The following is a 19,577-nucleotide window of genomic DNA, read 5'->3' as shown; positions in this document are numbered from 1 at the left end:
GCACTTTCGAAAGAGCACAAATTATGTATAAAATAACCGGTGCAATCTTTCTTTCGTGCTTTTCTTGTTATTTTGTTGTTAACAACTGGGATAGGATCCTTTGCATTGCTTACTTCAGTTGCGCATTTCTTAATTGGTAGGAAGGCATTTTATAACCAGCGATTGATACACTGTACAATGCTTTTGCTTGATTCTAGGATTACGCTTAACTTTTAATTACTCAAATTCTGATTAAAATTTTTAAAAAATCGCTTGGAAGTGCAGATTTTCACCCTATAAGTGTTTTTTACGTGAATTTCGTAGCGGTGAGTCCAGTTGTTTACTTTGTAAAGCGCCAATAAACATTAAATTAATATTAGTAGAAATACTACTTATTTGTGCCATTTCGCAATAAATTTTAAAATTTCCTTGTTTATTTACATTTTTTTATTCTGACCTAATTTCGTTTCAGTTCATTTCACAATGATAATTGAGAGTCGTATTAAATAAAAATAAAATTAGAATCACTCATCTGAATTTGAAAAATATAAAATTTTCGTTTATCAGTAATAATTTTCTAATTAATCCAACAAATTTTCAAATAACAGTAAATATTGTATAAATATAAAGTAATAAAATATTATTAAAAATATTTTGTAACATTCGCGGCAAAGCCTACATATTTAATTTCAACCGGCGAACTGTTTTTATTGAAGAATTATTTACTGGTATGGTATTTTTTAATTAATTATTCATTTGAATTAATTTTTCTTTAATTTACGAATAGTATTTTAATATAATAAAATAAAATAAATTTTTAAACTTAAAATATCTTTTTTTTAATTTGTATTAATAGTGTGTATATAAAAAGAATGTTCCTGATCTGTAAGTAAATTTGTTTATATATCAGCTGATTTCATGAAATTTTTTTGAAATATAAATTTTTAAATTTACAAATGTGTAATATTTGTGAGAATTTGATTCACTTTTTTATGTGGTTTTAACGCAGTTTGTAAAAATGTGTATCTGCTATTGGAAAAGGAATAACATTTCTAAAAGATTTTATTGAAGGTTTTTTAAAAGAATTTCACCATTACCCTTTGTCAAAGTTTGCCTTTTACTGTTAATGCCAATTAAATTGCAGCCCAATTAAAGTCTTTCTAAAAATGAAAGTCAAATTCTTTCTAAGGCTGAATTTTTAGAAATTGAAAGTTATTTTGAATTATTTTGACTTTTTCCAAATATAATTCTAAAATTTAAATATTTTAATTTCAGAGAAAAGCATTTCTGCATCTGTACTTTCATTTTTAAACTGCTCATATAAAATTATTACTTTGTGAGAAAAAAAAGCAATTTGTGTGCAAAGAAAGCAATCAGTTATCATTTCATATTTCCTTATATATGTCCTTTCAATGATTTTGATTTTAAATTATTTTCCTGTAGAGTTACATATATATGTATATATATGTGTGTGTGAAATGGTTTATTGGCTTATATGATCTAATTTTAATTATTAAAATATTTTATTAATTACAATGCACTAAAAGTTATAACAAGCCTTAAAGACTCTTTGAAATATTTAACTCTTAAGAATTAACTATCTATTTATTCTATATCAAATTAAATATATGGAATTTTACCACTTCTAAATAGAATTTGATGTTTTTCTCTAGGTTTTGGCATATTTCCTTTCCCTGCCATATCTTATTTGTTTACAGCAAATTCTCTTTAATTCGACAGATATCAAACTAGAGTTCTCCTAGAATAATAAAAACTTTTGGCCTACTAGAAGAAGTTCTTTTAAGAAAAAGTATTTAAACTTCTATTTATTTTTCAAATTATAAATTATTCTGATTATAATAAATATTATAAAATATAATTACATATCTTATTATTTATTTCATGATGTGGTTCTTGAAATCCACATACAGTGAATAGGCTGATGCAAAATTCTTGTTTTACCTTTAAAATTCCCTGTTTATCTCTCTTAACTTATAAATGTGGATAACTTAACTTAATATAAATAATTAGAATTTGGCTGAATTATAAGAGATGCTGGATGGATGCAATGTCTGATTGCTAAGATTCTTCTCTCTCTCTATATATATATATAATATGGCATTTATCTACACAAATTATTAATATTACAATTCTTTATATTTATTGAGCTCTTTAATATTATCAATAAATTCTTTTTTATAAATAAATGTTTCCTCTTAACAATAGTTAAATTAAAATCTATTTCACCTCTAAATCATATAATTTCAAAAATTTATATTTTTATTTTAAATAATTCTAATATAGAGGTGCCAAATTCTAATAATTTTAAAGTAATCTATCGGTTTCATTGAAATGTCTAACATTTTTGTCATTATTCTAAGGCTAATAAATATTTATAAGTTAGTGAATAACTTACATTCTTACTTTTTGTGATAATCTATGAGTTCAAACTGTCCTGTACTAAGATATTGTTATATTTTCAGTGTAAATTTTTTTCCTTTATTTTCTTGAAGGGAAAAAATATGAAAGGTAAAGGGAAAAGTAAAGGTGGAATAAGAATAAAAATTGAACTGGAAGATTCTTCTTCACTCACTGTTTCTGGTAACCCATCTACGAGTACTCGAGAACCTTCAAAATTTCCAACTGGTATTATTCTTCGGTTTCTTGTTCTTTTAGAAATTATTTATATTTTTGATATTTATATGCACTATTTTATACATTTGTTTAATATCCAGTGACATATATACTTAATAGACTAAAATTCCTCCTTTTTTGTCAGGTATATGGATCAACTTATCAAAGAAAAATATAATTTGTAATTGTGATTATTTATTCAGTATAAATTTTTCAATAATTGGTTTTAATTCAACTTATTTCTTTTTCCTTGTTTCCTCTTATCCCTGTTTTTAAAATAACTTTTTTTATTCGGAAATGTTAAAGTTAGGTTACAAAATATTATTTTAATTTTTTAGAAAGATCTGCAATTATATATATACACACAAAATGTAAACATATTTTAGCAATTGCATGGCCAAAGAGAAGAAAATTTTGGTATTTTAAAACTTTGCCTTATCCCATCCTGGGAGGCATAATTTACATATAAAGAATAAGTAGTAAGAAATACATCAGTCTACATTGGGATACAAGTCCAAAATAGCAAAAGAGACCAACATTTTTACCTTCAATTGTTTTACCTGGAGATTTTAATAGGGATTTCATTGTCACTTGTATACTGAAGAAAGGGAAATTTAAATATCTTTAAAAGAATGCTGTAAGCATTCTAAGATTTTTATCCCTTCACTCGGTGCATGAGAAAATGCTGAGATTTGCAGTTTCATAGAGCCTGTGTAGCATTAATTAAATAAAAAAATGAAATTGAATCAGGAAATAAGAGACCATTTTAGAATGTAGTTAACATGGACTAAAAAAATAAAAATTTAGGTAATTGAGATTCAATATAGATTTTAAAACATCATTATACACACACACACACACACACACACACACACACACACACACACACACACACACACACACACACACATATATATAACTTTTTCTGATAAAGGAGAAGATAACATGTTCTTTAAATGACAGCTTTATTTTTCTTCATAATAATTAAGTTAAAGGTTCTATTTTTTAATATTTTAAAGATTCTTTGTTAAATGGATGATCAGTGTTAAATTAATACATCAGGCAGAAAGTAAGTGTATAAATATATTCGAGGTTTATATAGCTTTAAAAGGGTATTTTCCCTAAATCTAACTGAGCATGTATTTATTTTAAGTGCATGTGTTTCATGTGATATTGCAGTGTCATATAAGACAGTTAAAGTTACAGAATTTGGATTTTAAGATATCAGATGCTCTCACAATGCAAAAGTTAAAGTGCTTCTTTATGTTTCAATTCAAGTGATTAGAAAATAGTTAATTTTAAAAAGACAGATAAATTGAACTTATTGCATATATTTTTATTACAGTTCTGCAGAAAAGAAACCTGAATGTGAATGACCTTAGAGAGGTCCAATTTGAACTTGAAAGCCAACTTATTATTGCATCGAAAAGAAAAAGGCAACTTGAAAATAAGATATTCAGTTTGGAAACCTTGCATTCAAAGAAGGACAAGCGTTCTAGAGTAAAGTTCACTTACATTGTATATATCACTTTTATGTGTTAATTATGCTGAATCAACAGTTCCATTTTGTCTTCAATGAGTATTTTAATAGAATAATGACGATTATTTATGGTATTGTATAAGATTATGTTTATTGACAAATTGAGAATAAATAAGTACAAATATTCATCCATAATATTACCTGCTGCATCATTATTTTTATGTTCTAAGGTGGGAAAAAAACAAATAAGGATAACATTGTACTTTAAACAATGCAATAATGAATTGAGAATATGTTGAATCATCTAGATGGAGATTCGATTTTCAGTCTTTTGCTTTATTTCTAACAAAAAGTTGGTATTGCATTTTTGTGTCTCCTTACAGCAAATCCCATTTTTGGTATTTTTTTTTTCCCCTTCATATTTTGGTTTTCTTAAGAAATCAATTTATTATTAACTGATTTTCTGCACATGAACTTTCTTTGTATGATATTAATATCAAAAATGGTTTTAAAAAATTTTTCTCATAGAAAATTATCTAAGAACTTGCTATAAATAAAGGGGTTTTTTTAAAAAAAACTTTGATAAAGCATTCATTTTAATATTCTGGAAAAAGAATAACCATTATTTTTTTTTCTTTAGTGCTAAATCAAATCAACTCATTCTTGTATAAATTACCCAAGTTTTTTTTAAAGACTATTAACTCATATATTTAATTCATAGAATTGGCAAAATAGGGAGCTCTACTTTCTTACAAAATATTAAAAAATAAAATAATAACATCAGTTCTTAGCCTGAAAACCTAAATCTATTATATTTCTATATTTTCTTGACTTTTCTGTGGATGAAAAATTGTTAATATTTAATTGTAGATTATATTTGTTAGTTGTCTCTTTTTATCTAAGAAGTTTATATTCTTCAGATAATAATATCAGTTTTTATTTTTAGTCTGATTCTACAGAAAAGAGAGGATCAGATGAAAGGCCACCAAAAAAAGCACGAGAATCTTCAAGCAAAGCATCTAGTCAGCATAAAAGCAAATTTATCCCGGTACTTGATTTTATTTTTCAGTATCTTAATACTAAAGTTAAATAGAAAATGTGAAATACTTGCCTTAGTCAAAAAAAAAAAAAAAAAAAAATTAGCTTGAAATAATATAAAAATTGAAAGGAACGAAATGATTTAATATCTCATACTCTTTCTGAAATGTAAGAACTTTAAAAAATGCATATTTTTATTCAATTTATATTTTAAGAATCTTTGTTCTTTCAATCTATCTTACCAGTTGTCCAATAGAAAATGTGGGATAGAAAGAAAAGTAAGTTATACTGTGCATAAAATATTTTCTATAAAAGCTGACAAGGAATCATACCATTTTCCTAAATAGTTGAACCTTATGAAAAAATAAATCATAGCTGTCTCAAAAATTGTTTATAAAACAAAAAAGTTCAGGTACTAATGCTGTTATTTGTAAGGTACTAATGCTGTTATTTGTAGTTTTGGAATTACTTTGGGCTTAAAAAAAATCTTTAATTTACATAGTAAAATACTTGTTCTGTGATTGCTCATCTGATAATAAAAAAGTAATGTTTCATGAAGGAAATAAAATTACATATTGGGAAATTAAGTTGAATTTTTGCATTTACATTTCTCAATTGTAACTAATAAATTGCTGTTTATGAATCTGTTTAAAAGTCAAGTATTGACCCAAAAATCATGTTGTAAGAACTGTTTAATAAATTTAAAATAAGTTATGGTCAAATTAAATGTAGTAAAGTTAAAAGGTTAATGCAATAATTTAATGCATTAATATAGAATTATGCTTTATCTGTAGATTGAAGTTGCATTTTATGTTTATTGACGAGATTAGTAGCCTTATGAGAGAATATTTTTGGAAAGGAATTGATAGAAATTAATCATTTCATAATAATTTTTAATTGAGCTGAGTATTTTAAATTTCTCTGTCCACATATTGCACCTTTCAATACATTTAATGAAAAGTTTTTCCATTTAATATATTTTTATTATATTCTTTGACAAAAAATTTTAGTTGGATATTTCTAATATTTTGTAAATAGAGCACCAGCTGCAAATGCCTTAAATTTTGTATCTTTTAAAATATTTTTACAGTGGTTTTATTTCTTTGTTATATCTTATTATTTACTATATAGACTTCTTAACTCTTTAAACAGCTAAATTTATAAAATATTTCATAAAATTATTTATTTAATTAATAAAACTATTGGAAATGGTGTTTTCTGCTTAATCTTACTTAAAAATATAGATTTTATTTTAAATTTAAAGTATCAAATTTCTTTTTTATAGAAATATATTTGAAATTATATTTTTTAATTGTTTAATATATTAATAATAATGACTTGTAAAAATGAATCTAGTACAGGATTTTGTTTAAAAACTGAAAATATTTAAAAACTTCAGCTTTATTGATACTGTTTTGTAGAAGAAGCTTTTCTTTATTTATTGTGTGAAAACTGTTCTTTAACAACTGTATAACTGTTAACTTCTAGCCAGCTTTGCCAGATCCACATCAAGAAACTCCAAAACCTCCAAAGAATGATGCTCCCAGTCGTTTTTGGTCATTTATAGAACCTTATTGTGCTGATATAACACAAGATATTATTAGAGTATGCATTAAAAAATTATCTCCATTTTATTTACTTTTCTTTACTTATATATTCCAAAATATTTACGTAATTAAATTATGGTGTGTGAATATTATTGGAATTTTTAATGCATATGTATAATTCTTATAAATATGTATTTTTTACAAAATATTTTTTTAGGAATAATCATAGTTTGACAGAAGATACATTTATATAAATTATTTTTGTTTACAGAAATTTTATTACTATTTTATAATTATGCTTTTCGCAGGAAAAACATTTCATTATATTAAAATATATTTTTGCATGAAAATGACCTATGATATCTCAACAGGATTAATAACAAATGAATATTATACTTTTAAAATTCAAAGGAAAATTCGGAATATTAATTTAAAAATGTAATGATTTTCAATGGTTTTTTTTTTTTTTTTTTTTTTTTTTTTTGTGAAGATTTAATTTTTTGTATATTGCTTATTAGCAATATGTTTTAAATTCATACTTTTGATTAAATATAGTTTGAGATTTGAATTTTTATTTTCAATTCTTGAAAAATATACAACAAATATTCAGTTATTTCTAAAACACAATTTGAAAATTAATAATTAAATGTCAAGAAAATCTTACTCAGTTAACTTCTTTTTAATAATTAAATTCTTTATAAAAGTGAATAATTAAGAAAAATAACTAAACGAACATTTCTATTTTTTATACAATCTTGGTTAATTTAAATAAATTAATATCCCATTTTGAAACTGAAATACTTTTTAAATCCTCCATCTGTAGGTCTGATTTTAGTGCAAAGTATCTAAATAATGATGTATAATTTGCAATTTTAAAAAAAAATTATGCAAAATGAACAAATTTAAATGATTGAATTAATTCACTACAAATATTTTAATTTCAAAAATTGGTACGAGATTGAACAAAACTTAGGAAATTTATTTGGATTTGGGAAAGGGAGACAAATACATAAAATGAGTATCAGTATCAATATAACAAGACTAATGTTGACCTGGATTATTGTTGTTTACTCCAGCATTACTGAAATATAACTAATATAGTTACTTGTGTTGTTCTTCATTTGTATTTCTTTAATAATATTATGCTTATAACAAATGTTTACTACAGTCAAAAGTGCTTATGTGCCTATTTTTTCTAGAAATTTTTAATATGATAATTTTGAATTATTAATCCTTCACATTCATATATTAAATCTGACTTGTTCCTTTCTTTTATGTATTCATTTCACATTCTTATTAAATAATAATTGTAAAGCCTTGTGATAGCAAAAATTCTCATATTAATTTTTAGGGATAGAAATAACTACATTTTTTGCTTATTAAGTACAAAAATGAAACCTCATGTGCAAATAATGATATATTATTTGCACATTGCACTGATTGCAAATGATGAAAAATAGCTATGTAGCTTGAATCAGATTTTGAAAATTTGAATCAGTAATGCTGTATCAATTATTGGATAAATATTTTTTTTATATTCATAAGTAATAATGTATGCTTAATTATTTATGTGGGATTTTTATTTGTGGTGAAGAGCTTATAAGTCAGTTATTAGCTACGAAACAAGGGCAGTTGCTTTTGTATTGTGGTCTTGTTACTCAGCTGCAAACCATAAGGTCCCAAGTTCTATCCTCACTCATAACAATCCGCCACATATTCATCTTTCTTTATATTTATTTGATATTTTTTTAGTCCCTTCCATTTTATAATTGTATTTAAAATAATTGTCATTTCTGAAAAATAATATTGATTTTGAGTTCAATTTTGAAATATATTACATTTTATTTTCATTATGTCATTATGTGTTGATAGTTGTTTGTGCCTTGCAGGGAAATGCAATTTTTAATTTATTGATATTATAAAAAAATTTCACAAAACCTGTAGAAAAACTAAATAAATCACAAAAAAATGTAATTAAAAATTAGAATGGTTTTTTGGAATATTACAAAATGCATTTATTTTGCATTACAAAATATATATTCTAACACTAAAATTATGTATATAAAACTGAATGAAATAAAAGAATCAAGATAATATAATTTCATAAATGCTGCATGTTGATATGACCCTCAAAATATTAAGAAAAATGAAAGATATTTAAAAAATAGAAATTATAAACTTCAATATTATATATATATATATATATATATATATATATATATATATATATATATATAATGCTATTTTCTCATTTTTTTTATATGTGCATTTTATTTTTAAAAGACTATTGAAGATTGGATAAATCCTCAAGAAAGTGATGAAAAATTCTACAAAATCCCTGAATTAGGGAAGCATTTTAGTGAAAAATGGGTTTTAGATGATTTAACAGAAGAAATAATTGAAGGTTAGTTTATAATTGTTTTTTGTTTATTTAAAAAATTGTTAACTTTATGCTACTATTTATTTTTTATATCAGCCATTGAAAGAAATTGCTATTTATGTTACAATTATTTAATTTTTCCATGTAAAATCTTTTACAAATTTTTTTAAAGAAATATTGAAAATTCTTCTTATTTCTTAAAAATTATAAACCATAGTGATAGTTTTCCCTTTAAATACCTTTACTTTTTATTATTCATGTGAGATATATAAAAGAAGCTGACAAAATTGTATTACATTGTTAACCAATTTAATCTTTTGTTGAATCTCAGTGATTTAAAATCAATCAAAGCTAGAAATCTGTTGGATATTTTCATTTTTTAAATATGTTTTCCATTTTTTTTTATCGTGATATTCATGAATCCTCTGAGCTATTCATAAAAATAAATTCTTTCTGAAAAAAAAATCGCTTTTGAACTTTTCTATGAAATATATGCAGTTAAAAATTGGTTTTCACTTTTTTTTACATTTATTTATAGTTATATTTATGGAAAAGTTATATTAAATTTAAAAATTGTCACATTGGAATTTGTAGATGTAAATTTTATTAATATGCATAACTTAAAAACATCATTTATATGATGCATTTTTATTTCAAAGGTATGATATCATTTCCCATAATAAAGAAAGGCTGAATTCTTTGGAGGGTAGTATAATAAATTCCATTCTATTTTTAGAACAAAATTTAAAAGTAAAAAGTTTACTACTTTTTAGTTTAAAAACAGAAGTACTCACTTATACCAATATTATCAAGTAAAATCTAAATAACAGGCATGTTAAAATACCCTAAATGTTCTGGTTTTCATTCCTTTGGAATATCTTTTTGAATCTTTGAAGTTTTTAGGCTCTAATTTTTTTTTTTCAAGTAATCATTATATAATTTGTAAAAATAAACTGTCTTTAAAAGATAATTTTTGTATATATCCTGCTTAGTTTTTATGAAACATTAAATAATGGCGGAGGAAAGTTCAAAATTCTTCCTCCAGATGGAGATTTTAGTGAGGAAATAGGAAAGCAGTCTTTCTGCAATTTCAGGTGATAAGAAGATGAAACTGTTTAGATGGTCTGTGGGGGTTGCCTATTCTTTTATCAATGGTTTTAATCATAGACATTATGATACAATAGAATAAGGGAATGGTATACCTACTAGATGATACTCCTTCCCCCTCCTTCAACAAATTAGCACTATAAGGAGGATGAAATTCTAACAGCACATCAGCGTATAAAAAAAAATAGACACTATTGTTAGAGTAGTGTAAGGAAAAGAATTAAATTTTTTTTCATAAATGTTGATTTAAAATTTTATTTTTTATTTATTTTTGAATTTTACTTATATCATAATTGTTATATATATTTATTTTAATATGTCATTTATTACTCTTAGGTTCAAAATCTGTTGAAAACCATAAAGGATTGTTTAATGGTTCTGCTCAAGATCTTGCAGAAATAGAGAGAATTAAAAAATTAGGCGAAGATGAATGGTATATTCTTCATCGAGATCTCTTATTACTATAACATAAGTAATAATTTTTAATACCGAGAGAAATTTTTAATAATGTTCTTGTTACAGTTCTTTAAGACTTGGAAATGCCACAATTCTCGATAGGCTGGTCCATTCTCTTGTTGAAGAAAATTTGATGACTGAGTTGGATGATACAATGAATGATGCCTGTGATGGTAATTTTTTTTTTTTAATTTTATTTCAGACAATAAATGAACTTAAGCAATTCACATTAAAAGATGAATTGAGGTGGGTTTTTTTTAATATCAAACTATAAAGTTTTTAAAACTTTAAAAAAATTGATAATATGGAGCATAATAATAAAGTTGTTATAAAATTAAAATGTTTAAGAAATGTATAGCAATTTGTTTATAAATACTGAATTAGCATTTACATAAATGTTATGCAGTACAATGCAGTAGGAATTTTGGTTAACTCAAAGCTGATTGTTCGACAAGAAAAGTTCATTTATTGAGAAATTTAAGCAAATAAAATAATAAGAGAAAATCATATTTTTAAATAAATAATGCATAATTAATTATAATGATTGTAGTAAATCAATAATTATATTTAAAAAATATGTAATAATATCAATAAAGTAATGAATAATCTTAATAAATAAACAATAAGCAGAATTTTGAATTCAATAATTTTACAGTAAAACTGTATAATTAACTGTAAGCAGTATAATTCCCAGATTTAAAAGCTTTTTTTTATTTAATAATTTGTACGGCTGTAAAATCTTCATAAATTAAAGAGTCTTAAACATAATTTATTTATAATCACTTTGAATTGAACATATTTTTAACTAACAAAAAAAAATTGAAAAAAAAATTTTTTTTTTTGCAATTTTTTACTTTTGAATTGAGTTATAGATGATATTTTAAAATGATTTTTTTTTTATTTTGGAAATTAATATTATTTTTTCCGTAGACTTGAATAAATGTAGAAAGTTTTTAAATGTCCTTATTTAAGCTATTAAATTATTTTTGTAAACTGCAGGGTATGAATTTATTTGATATTTGTCAAAAATATGTAACATGGCAAGAAGTATGCAGATGCTTAAAAGATATTATGCTGACAAATTTTGCAAGTACTTTATTCAACCAAACTATTAACTCCAATACCACAAATGGTATTTGTCAATGAATGGGAAAAAATTATTATTATATTATATTCACCTCCTGAAATTCTTTTGTTATAGAGTATAAAAACTGCCATTTCTCTGCACTAGAAGCTACATTATTTGTGATGTCAATTTTTTTTAACTTTTCAAAGACAGATAATAGTAATTTTTCAATTTTGATTATGTAAATAAAAGTTATAAAATAATTCCTTAAGCAAATCTGATCTTGTTTTATTGATTAATGTACACCATTCTATTACATTATTGCCATATTTGCAGGAATGATTAAAATGTTATCTTTAAATCATGAAAAAAAAATTTCATTTATATGTTTTATAATTTTTGTTTTTATGCTGTTTTGTATAGTTAATTAGAATATAAAATATATAAAAATTACTGTATATAAAATTAAAGTTGGGAAATCGTCTAATTTTAGATGATATAATCCAAAAATCAAAACCATCTACTGTACAAACACCTTCTTCGCCCAGCAATGAAAATCTTGAAAAGCGATTACATGCAAAATTTATTGAATCAGGTAAGGAAATTTTGTAATCTAATTTAAAACTAATTATATTTGAGTAATTTTAATTCAAGCATCAGTAAACTGAAATGATAAAATACCATTTAAAAAATATTTTCAAAACAATAATAGCCAAAGATATTTCAAATATTCTAATAAAACTCTAGCAATTCTGAAATATGAACTAACTAATATGGGATGTTAAAAGAATAAAATGTCTCTGAAATATTTGTGTCAAAAATCTAAGCCAAATAGTGAAAGGGATTTACTTTTTATTGAAAGAACTAGAGTGACTGTAATATGAATTACATAGATATCCATAAGTTAAGGAGATTTGAAAATCTTAAAACAGTAATTATGAAAAGCATACTACAGTAAAAATCTCTGATGAATAACTACATATATCTTTTACTTGTGTTTCAGTCTGAAATAAACTACTAGATTGTGCAGGTAATATTTTGTAAGGACAGAGCATTTAATGTAGCATTTGAAAGAAATCCTTGTTATGTTGTAGTGTACCATTATGTTAGGCTGAAATTGCCAAAGATAAGTAACTATGACTCAGAGGCTTCATATAAATGTAGTTAGAAGGTAGCCAGATATTTTGGCAATTGCATTGATTTCAAAATTATAGAAATGTAAAAATATTCTTTAGTTCAAGCTACCACCAGATTACAATGCTGCAAGATGACTGGTATTTAACCGTAACTATCAAAAGAAATAGGCAAAATACTATAATAATCTTCAGTGTAGTAGAGACCCCTTACAAATTGTAAAATGTCATTGAAGCCTACTGTTATGTGGCACTGAACTATTAATTTGTTATGGTATTATCATGGTTTCTTGCACAGATCTCCATGTTTAAACATAACTATTAAGGATTTTTTCTGGGGATATGATTCTAAAATAGCATCTGTTCAGCAGTGCAATGGGTGCAGATTTTTAATTTTGCGGATGGCAGTGCTCAGCTTAAATACACAACAATTGAGGGCAAAGGCCTTGAAAATGAAAATATTTTTACAGTAAAATTGTATTTTGTAGAAGTCTAACTTAATAACAAATAATAATGCTTTATTCTACATGAATTCACAGTAACAAAACAATGTCAAAGCACTTGAAGTAAACAGAAGCTCATAAGCAGTACATGCTCTTAAACAATCGCAACAGCACAATGTATTCAAAGAAAACTCAACTTTTATCTTTTGACTTAACTTCAACTACCAACTACTCACTACTGACCCTTACTCTATTTCTCATGCTTTTATAGCCTATGCGACAGGGTATTGAATGTTCTAGAATAATCGTCAGAACTCAACAGAGCTATTGCCAAGATTCTAGAATATTTAGGTTTCTTAAATTTTGTTGCCAAGGCCAATTCAGCAGCCATTACTATATCTATAAAACTATTTTCTTAACTGGGATATTTTCTATAACTGGGAAATTTATTGCACAAGGAAGAAATATTACAAATTTTCAACATTATCATCTATTTAGAATGACTGGGTGTCTCTTCCGATTTGAACTCAGTTGTTATGCATGGGATATGTTTAGGCAAAAATTACCTAAACCTTTATCTACCACAAAAAAAAAAAAAAAATGTCCTTAGTCTGTTTAAATGTTGTACTTGCTATTTTGTAATACAGAACAAACATATAGTGTACTAAAACTATGATGCCAGTTTTTCTATACAGCATATGTATTTACCCTTTGCTTCAAAGAATATTTTTCTTAGATAATTTGATACATATATATATTTTTTTTTCTGTGCCTTCATATAACATTCATATATAATTATATAACATTCATATATTTTTTCATTCATTCATGAACATTCATATAACATAACAATTTTATATTTTTCTTCGGCTTAATTTGTGTTGTTGTTATCCTTAATTTATTGATTGTGTATGTTAAAATAAGCTGAGATTTTATTATTATTATTATTTCTTATGATGAAAATTAATTGAGAATATAAATAAAATCAATGATTTTAGAGTTGATATAGTTTCGAACATTGAACAAATCTAGATAATAAAATCTGTACCTAGAAACAACAATTTTATGTATTAGATATTTTTAACATGTTTAAAAAAATATCTTTTTCATTTTGAAAATAATATATCTAAATAATTTTTTAATTTATTTTATTGCTATTCTGTCTTTTAGGGATCAGTAAACTTTTGAGTTCCTTCCCGATAACATTAGAGTTACAAATAATAAAAATATACAATAATATTATAACCATTAATAATATTATTAGTATCTTCATTTAATAAATTTCACAAAAAGTGCACTCTTTGATTTTAAATGCAGACATGGTACATTTCTGCAGAATTGGGAATTCTAGCATTTTTGGAATCAAATTTTATCATTTTTAAGATCATATGATTTCCTTAAATAGAATAATGCCAAAAAAATTTCTATGCTTTAAGCATTTTTATATAAATAGATCTATATTATTATTCAATTAATCATACTTATTTTATTTCTTAGTCTTTATGTTTGGTCCAATTCATTATTTTATGAGGTTCAATTTTTGTTGTAGTTTCAAACTTGTACTATGCCTTTAAGTGATATAAGTAATGAGCATTTCTTAAAAAATTTCTGCATGCCTGATTTGTAATAAATTGTTCTCATTTTAAAACAAAATCTTCTTGGAAGGAACAAATCTTCATGTCTTAATCCCCAAATGTGTCACATACAACTTTACCATCAACATGATAAAGAAGAAATCTGGATTTTTTTTTTTTTGAGAGATTATTCATTATTTTATTCATAAAATGTCCAATATCAAAATTTTTAACCCAGAAAAGCAAATGTTTTTGATTTTATAGCAAAATCAAATTATTGGTCACTGATTACTGAAAACAATATAATTCAACTTTCATCTAGTGCAACCCATAGATATACTTTCTAATGATCTTTAGTTATATTGTAGCTCTTCTATTTCTGCAGACAGTGTGCATTAATTTTCTCACTTATCTTTTATCCACTCGAGGTGTTTTTTTTTTTTTCTTTTTTTTTTCCCCCTTTTTGTTTACCTGCCATTCTTCAAACATTTTTAGGCATTGTTGTATGAGTAAGGCTGAAAAGATTAACAATGTTGAAGAACTTAAACCAATACTTCTAGCACTTATAATCATATTTTATTCTATGTTTCAAGTTTCTAAACTACATTTTCCTATAAACTGGTAAATTTCATTATTTACTGCTGTTTCTGCCTACAAAATTTTTTAACAGTGAATTTACTTTATATAACGTCAACTCATGCGTTGCAAGGGTATGATGAAGTGTTTAAATGATTGTTACTCTTAATATTTTAGTCATTCGATGCATAATAATGCCCAAACAGCTGCAGTTTGTCTATCCATACTGTTGTAGAATGAAGACAGTATACAGTATTCTTCAAGTGTTTCTCAATCATAAAACATTATATAATATTAGATAAGATTAACACCTGTTAGTAAATAAAGATTACCAATCATTTAATTTTTAAAAAAATCTTTAGGTTTATTAGAACCCGAAGAGGAAGAAACGGAGGTTTGTGATGATGAAGTTTCTCAAGAACTCAAAAAACTCCAAGGTGCTTTAATACCTGTCCATGAATATAATATTATTCAGAAGAAAAAGCTTCTTGCTTTAGCTAAAGCTGAAATGGCTAAACAGGAAATTAAGAAAAAATTGCAAGAGTTAGATGCAAAGGTATGTAATCTACAAAATGATTCAATTTTTAACAATTCTTTTTTCTTTTTGTGAATCTTTTTTTTTTTTTCTTTCTTTCTTTTTTCTTTTCTGAAGTTTTTTATTTAAACGCATTTACATTATATTTCAATCTAGTCAGGCAAAGTTAAAATTTTCTAATTCAATTTTAGCTGATCTTTTCTGAAATGATATTGTTATTATTATTATTTTTCTTTCTTTAATTCTCTCTATATACGTCTTTTTACACACATTTATTAAACTTGACTTGCTTCATGTTTATAAATATGGAATTTTGAATTAGATTTTTCACTGGTTTCCAATGAAACCAAAATTTTAAAATATTATGCTTTATATATTTTCTACAATACTCTATTTTATGAAAATTATCAGTTAATTGAAAAATTTAATTGAAATTTGATTTCATATTAGTAGCGCCATCTAGTGGCAAGTCATTAAAAATACTGATTTCAAAATTCTGTAATATTTATAATAATAAAGACTGAAAAATATACAATTATTAAAACAAATTGAATCCTACTTTTTAGTGCAGGAATAAAAGTGTATTTGAAAAGTATTTTTAATAAAATTCCTTTATGATAATTCAGTGCTTATTTAAATTGATGTATAATTTGGGGACTTTCAAATAATTAAAATTTCACAATAATGAACCATTTATGGAAAGTCATTTATGAAAATATATGTGACAAATATATAAACAAACAAAATATCAGACTTTTGTCTCTTTTTTTTAAATGTTATAAGTTATGAAATAAAATTAAAAGAAATTATTGATTGTAAACAATTTTATATTAAATCATATGATTACCCTTTTTTCATATAGGTCTTCTCTTTTCATCTTCTGCTAACTATAAGTTAAAAGTGGGGGGGGGGGCATTTTAAAAATTTATGCACTATATAAAAAAGGGAACTACCTTTGTAGTTAAACATGAATTTAAAAATATTTTTAATCGTCCGTTTAAGTTATTACATTTTCTTTATATATTAGATGAGTATTTGTAAGTAAAATGAGATACCACAATAAATTTCTAAATTTTTTTTAAATATATTTTTAACTTTTTTTAAATATTTAAAAATATTAATTTTTTACATAAATTTTAGATAACTACTTTTTTTTTGTTAGACTTTTGAATTGGGATCTACTGCTCAAATTGACATTAATAAAAAAAAAAACTATGAATTGTATATTATAATAAACTAAGTCATTCTGAATTTCTAAGTTATAATTCTAATGTATTAAAAATAATTAATATTTCTGAGCAAATATAAACCAATAACGAATATTCTGTGTAGTAAAACTTGGTATTCAAGAAGAAAATCGTCTAACTCAGTGGGGTTCTTTCGATAGTTAAATAGAAAGATAAATTATATGATCCTGCAAAATCAGATTAAAGGTAAATTATTCACGAGATAATCTGCTTGAAAAAAGGTTCCTAAGTTAAGAATTTTTAATTTTTATCTTATTTTTGTCTTGAATATTTCATCATATTTCAGTGTATGATATTTCTTTTCTCTAGCTGTAAGATTCCCTAAACATAATACAAAAAATAATGCTGAATATAATACTGAACCCTATTCACTAAAAAACAATAGCTATTTATTGAATAATAACTTTCAAATAAATTTTGCTAAGAAAAATAACCAAATAGAGTGAGTGATGTTTAATGAAACTAAACATAAAAACTAAATAATATAGCAATTATAAAACACTTTTTTCTATAAATAAAAGTGTAGTCAAAATGATTAAAAGTATTTGAAATTATAATGTTAGAAAAATGCAATGACTGATGAATCAAACTGTACATGTGTGATATTTTTAGAAGACTCCTTAGAATTTCTGCTCTGGGGCCAGAGCACCTAATCTCACCTTAAATTCAAAACTAATGCAGTAGCTTAAAACTTTTCAAATACCATTCTTATTTGCTGACTATATATATATTTTTCTGTATTATAGATTTTTGCATTTGAAAGTCTAATTGAACATTAATTTTTCCAATACAGGTTATGGAGACATATCGTACAGTAGCTAATGCTAAAAGAACTAAAACCATGAATAAAAAATTGGAAGACCAAATTAAAAGAATTCTAAGAGAAAGACGGAAATTAATTGAAAGGCTTTCCAATATGAAATGATTTATATATTATTTCATCAAAATAAATATTTTTGTATATTTCCATCTATCTGTTTTTAAATTTTATATTTGTAAATTCTTTTTGTACCATCAGCTGTAAAAAAGTTTCATGAAACTGCATTTTTCATCTGTATGTAACTCTTATCATTATTTATTTGGAAATAAATACATTTTTAAATGATATTTGCTTTTTTTTTTTTTTTAATTAATGCAGAACATAGACAGGTATCCCATATGAACGTTTAGAAAATTTTCAGGTCTTAAAAATTTTTTATCATTATGGTCAAAGGTAGTTACAAAAGTCATTTTGATCTAAAAAATGTTTCATTAAAATTTTCTGAATTATTATGTTAAATTGAATGTATATGTTAATTTAATCATCAAATTTAAAAATAAAAAAAAGACATAAGAAATTCTTCAAATAAACTGGTACCATTACATTTTTGTTTCAACCTGAAAAAAGATTAATAGAAAAAGTATCTTAGTGCTTTATCTTAGTACATTAGAAGAGTGGGCTGTTGTCTTGTTACCATTGTCTCACATATGATTGCAAGAGATTAACTAACGAACGCTGTCTTAGAAAATCTTATACACACTGGCAGAGTGCTTAAATTTTTTTTTTTTTTTTAATTATTTGGGGCACATTTTCGATACAACTATATTGTTACAATAAAAATTTTGTTTGCTTGCAATGGGATGTTCTCTATCTATAATGTTCATGAATTGTCAAATCAAAATTAATTATTAAAATCACTTTGAAACAAATAGTGATCCATTAACAGAAAATACAAAATAAATACATATTAAAAATAATGTTGAATGGAAATATTAGCAGTAACTTTTAATTGAAGTAAAAATATTATGAATCGGCAGACCTCAGCTCAGTAACTCTTGCTATAATCCAGCGTAAAAAAATATAAATAAGGTGTGAAGTTTGCAATCTCATAACTAATCCTTATTCATAACTAATTTTTATGGTTTTGTCCCGCCACTATCCATCAATTATCTGTTTTGCTTTGTTTCCTTGCAATGATGGGATCTCCTCTACATATAATTTTCACGAACACTCAAATTAAAACTAATCGTTAAAATCGGATGGAAACAAAGGGGGGAGGGGAATTGCATTGCTAAATATAAAAGTTTTGAAAAAATTACTGGAAGAAATAGAAATAACTTTCAATTAAGTCTTGAAGCGAGAATAGATTGAATTATAATATAGAGGCGTAATCTAATAATGTTCTTCCCGATTTAAAATTTCCTCATCTATCTTTTATCATATCATAAGCACTTCCAAGTTCTGTTCAGGATAAAATGCAAGCTTACATAATGAAAAGTTACATAATTCTGCTCATTGATCTTTGCTACAATCCAACATTAAAAAATTTAAAAATATATCATATATGAAATGTGAAGTTTGCGATTCCATAATTAAATATTATTGTGGAGATTAGTTCCCCT

At 24.4% G+C, this 19,577-nt stretch overlaps 2 protein-coding genes across 2 annotated transcripts in view; one reads left to right on the top strand and one right to left on the bottom strand.

Moving 5' to 3' along the window:
- The window catches only part of LOC129968657 (mitochondrial S-adenosylmethionine carrier protein-like), a 153,809-nt gene that overhangs the window by 38,434 nt on the left and 95,798 nt on the right, over positions 1 to 19,577 (bottom strand). The window lies entirely within an intron of this gene.
- Positions 680 to 18,206, top strand: LOC129968655 (transcriptional adapter 3-like). Its single transcript, XM_056082767.1, has 11 exons — positions 680 to 707; positions 2,493 to 2,625; positions 3,959 to 4,113; positions 5,040 to 5,141; positions 6,620 to 6,736; positions 8,962 to 9,082; positions 10,502 to 10,598; positions 10,688 to 10,794; positions 12,181 to 12,282; positions 15,776 to 15,969; positions 17,989 to 18,206. Exons 2-11 carry the CDS (start codon positions 2,502 to 2,504, stop codon positions 18,118 to 18,120), a joined length of 1,251 nt encoding a protein of 416 aa, XP_055938742.1. The 5' UTR covers positions 680 to 707; positions 2,493 to 2,501; the 3' UTR covers positions 18,121 to 18,206.

This window comes from Argiope bruennichi, chromosome 5 (genome assembly GCF_947563725.1).
Source record: "Argiope bruennichi chromosome 5, qqArgBrue1.1, whole genome shotgun sequence".
NCBI classification, from domain to species: Eukaryota; Metazoa; Arthropoda; class Arachnida; order Araneae; family Araneidae; genus Argiope; species Argiope bruennichi.
The sequence above is the reverse complement of the archived record's forward strand: the minus strand, read 5'-3'. Positions and strand labels throughout refer to the sequence as shown.

Bases quoted from the DNA above. Each gene is read 5' to 3' on its own strand.
- LOC129968655 (XM_056082767.1), top strand. From the start codon at position 2,502: ATGAAAGGTAAAGGGAAAAGTAAAGGTGGAATAAGAATAAAAATTGAA. The intron at 10,599-10,687 runs GTATATTCTTCA...TTCTTGTTACAG, and splicing joins AAATTAGGCGAAGATGAATG to TTCTTTAAGACTTGGAAATG. The intron at 10,795-12,180 runs GTAATTTTTTTT...GTCTAATTTTAG, and splicing joins AATGAATGATGCCTGTGATG to ATGATATAATCCAAAAATCA.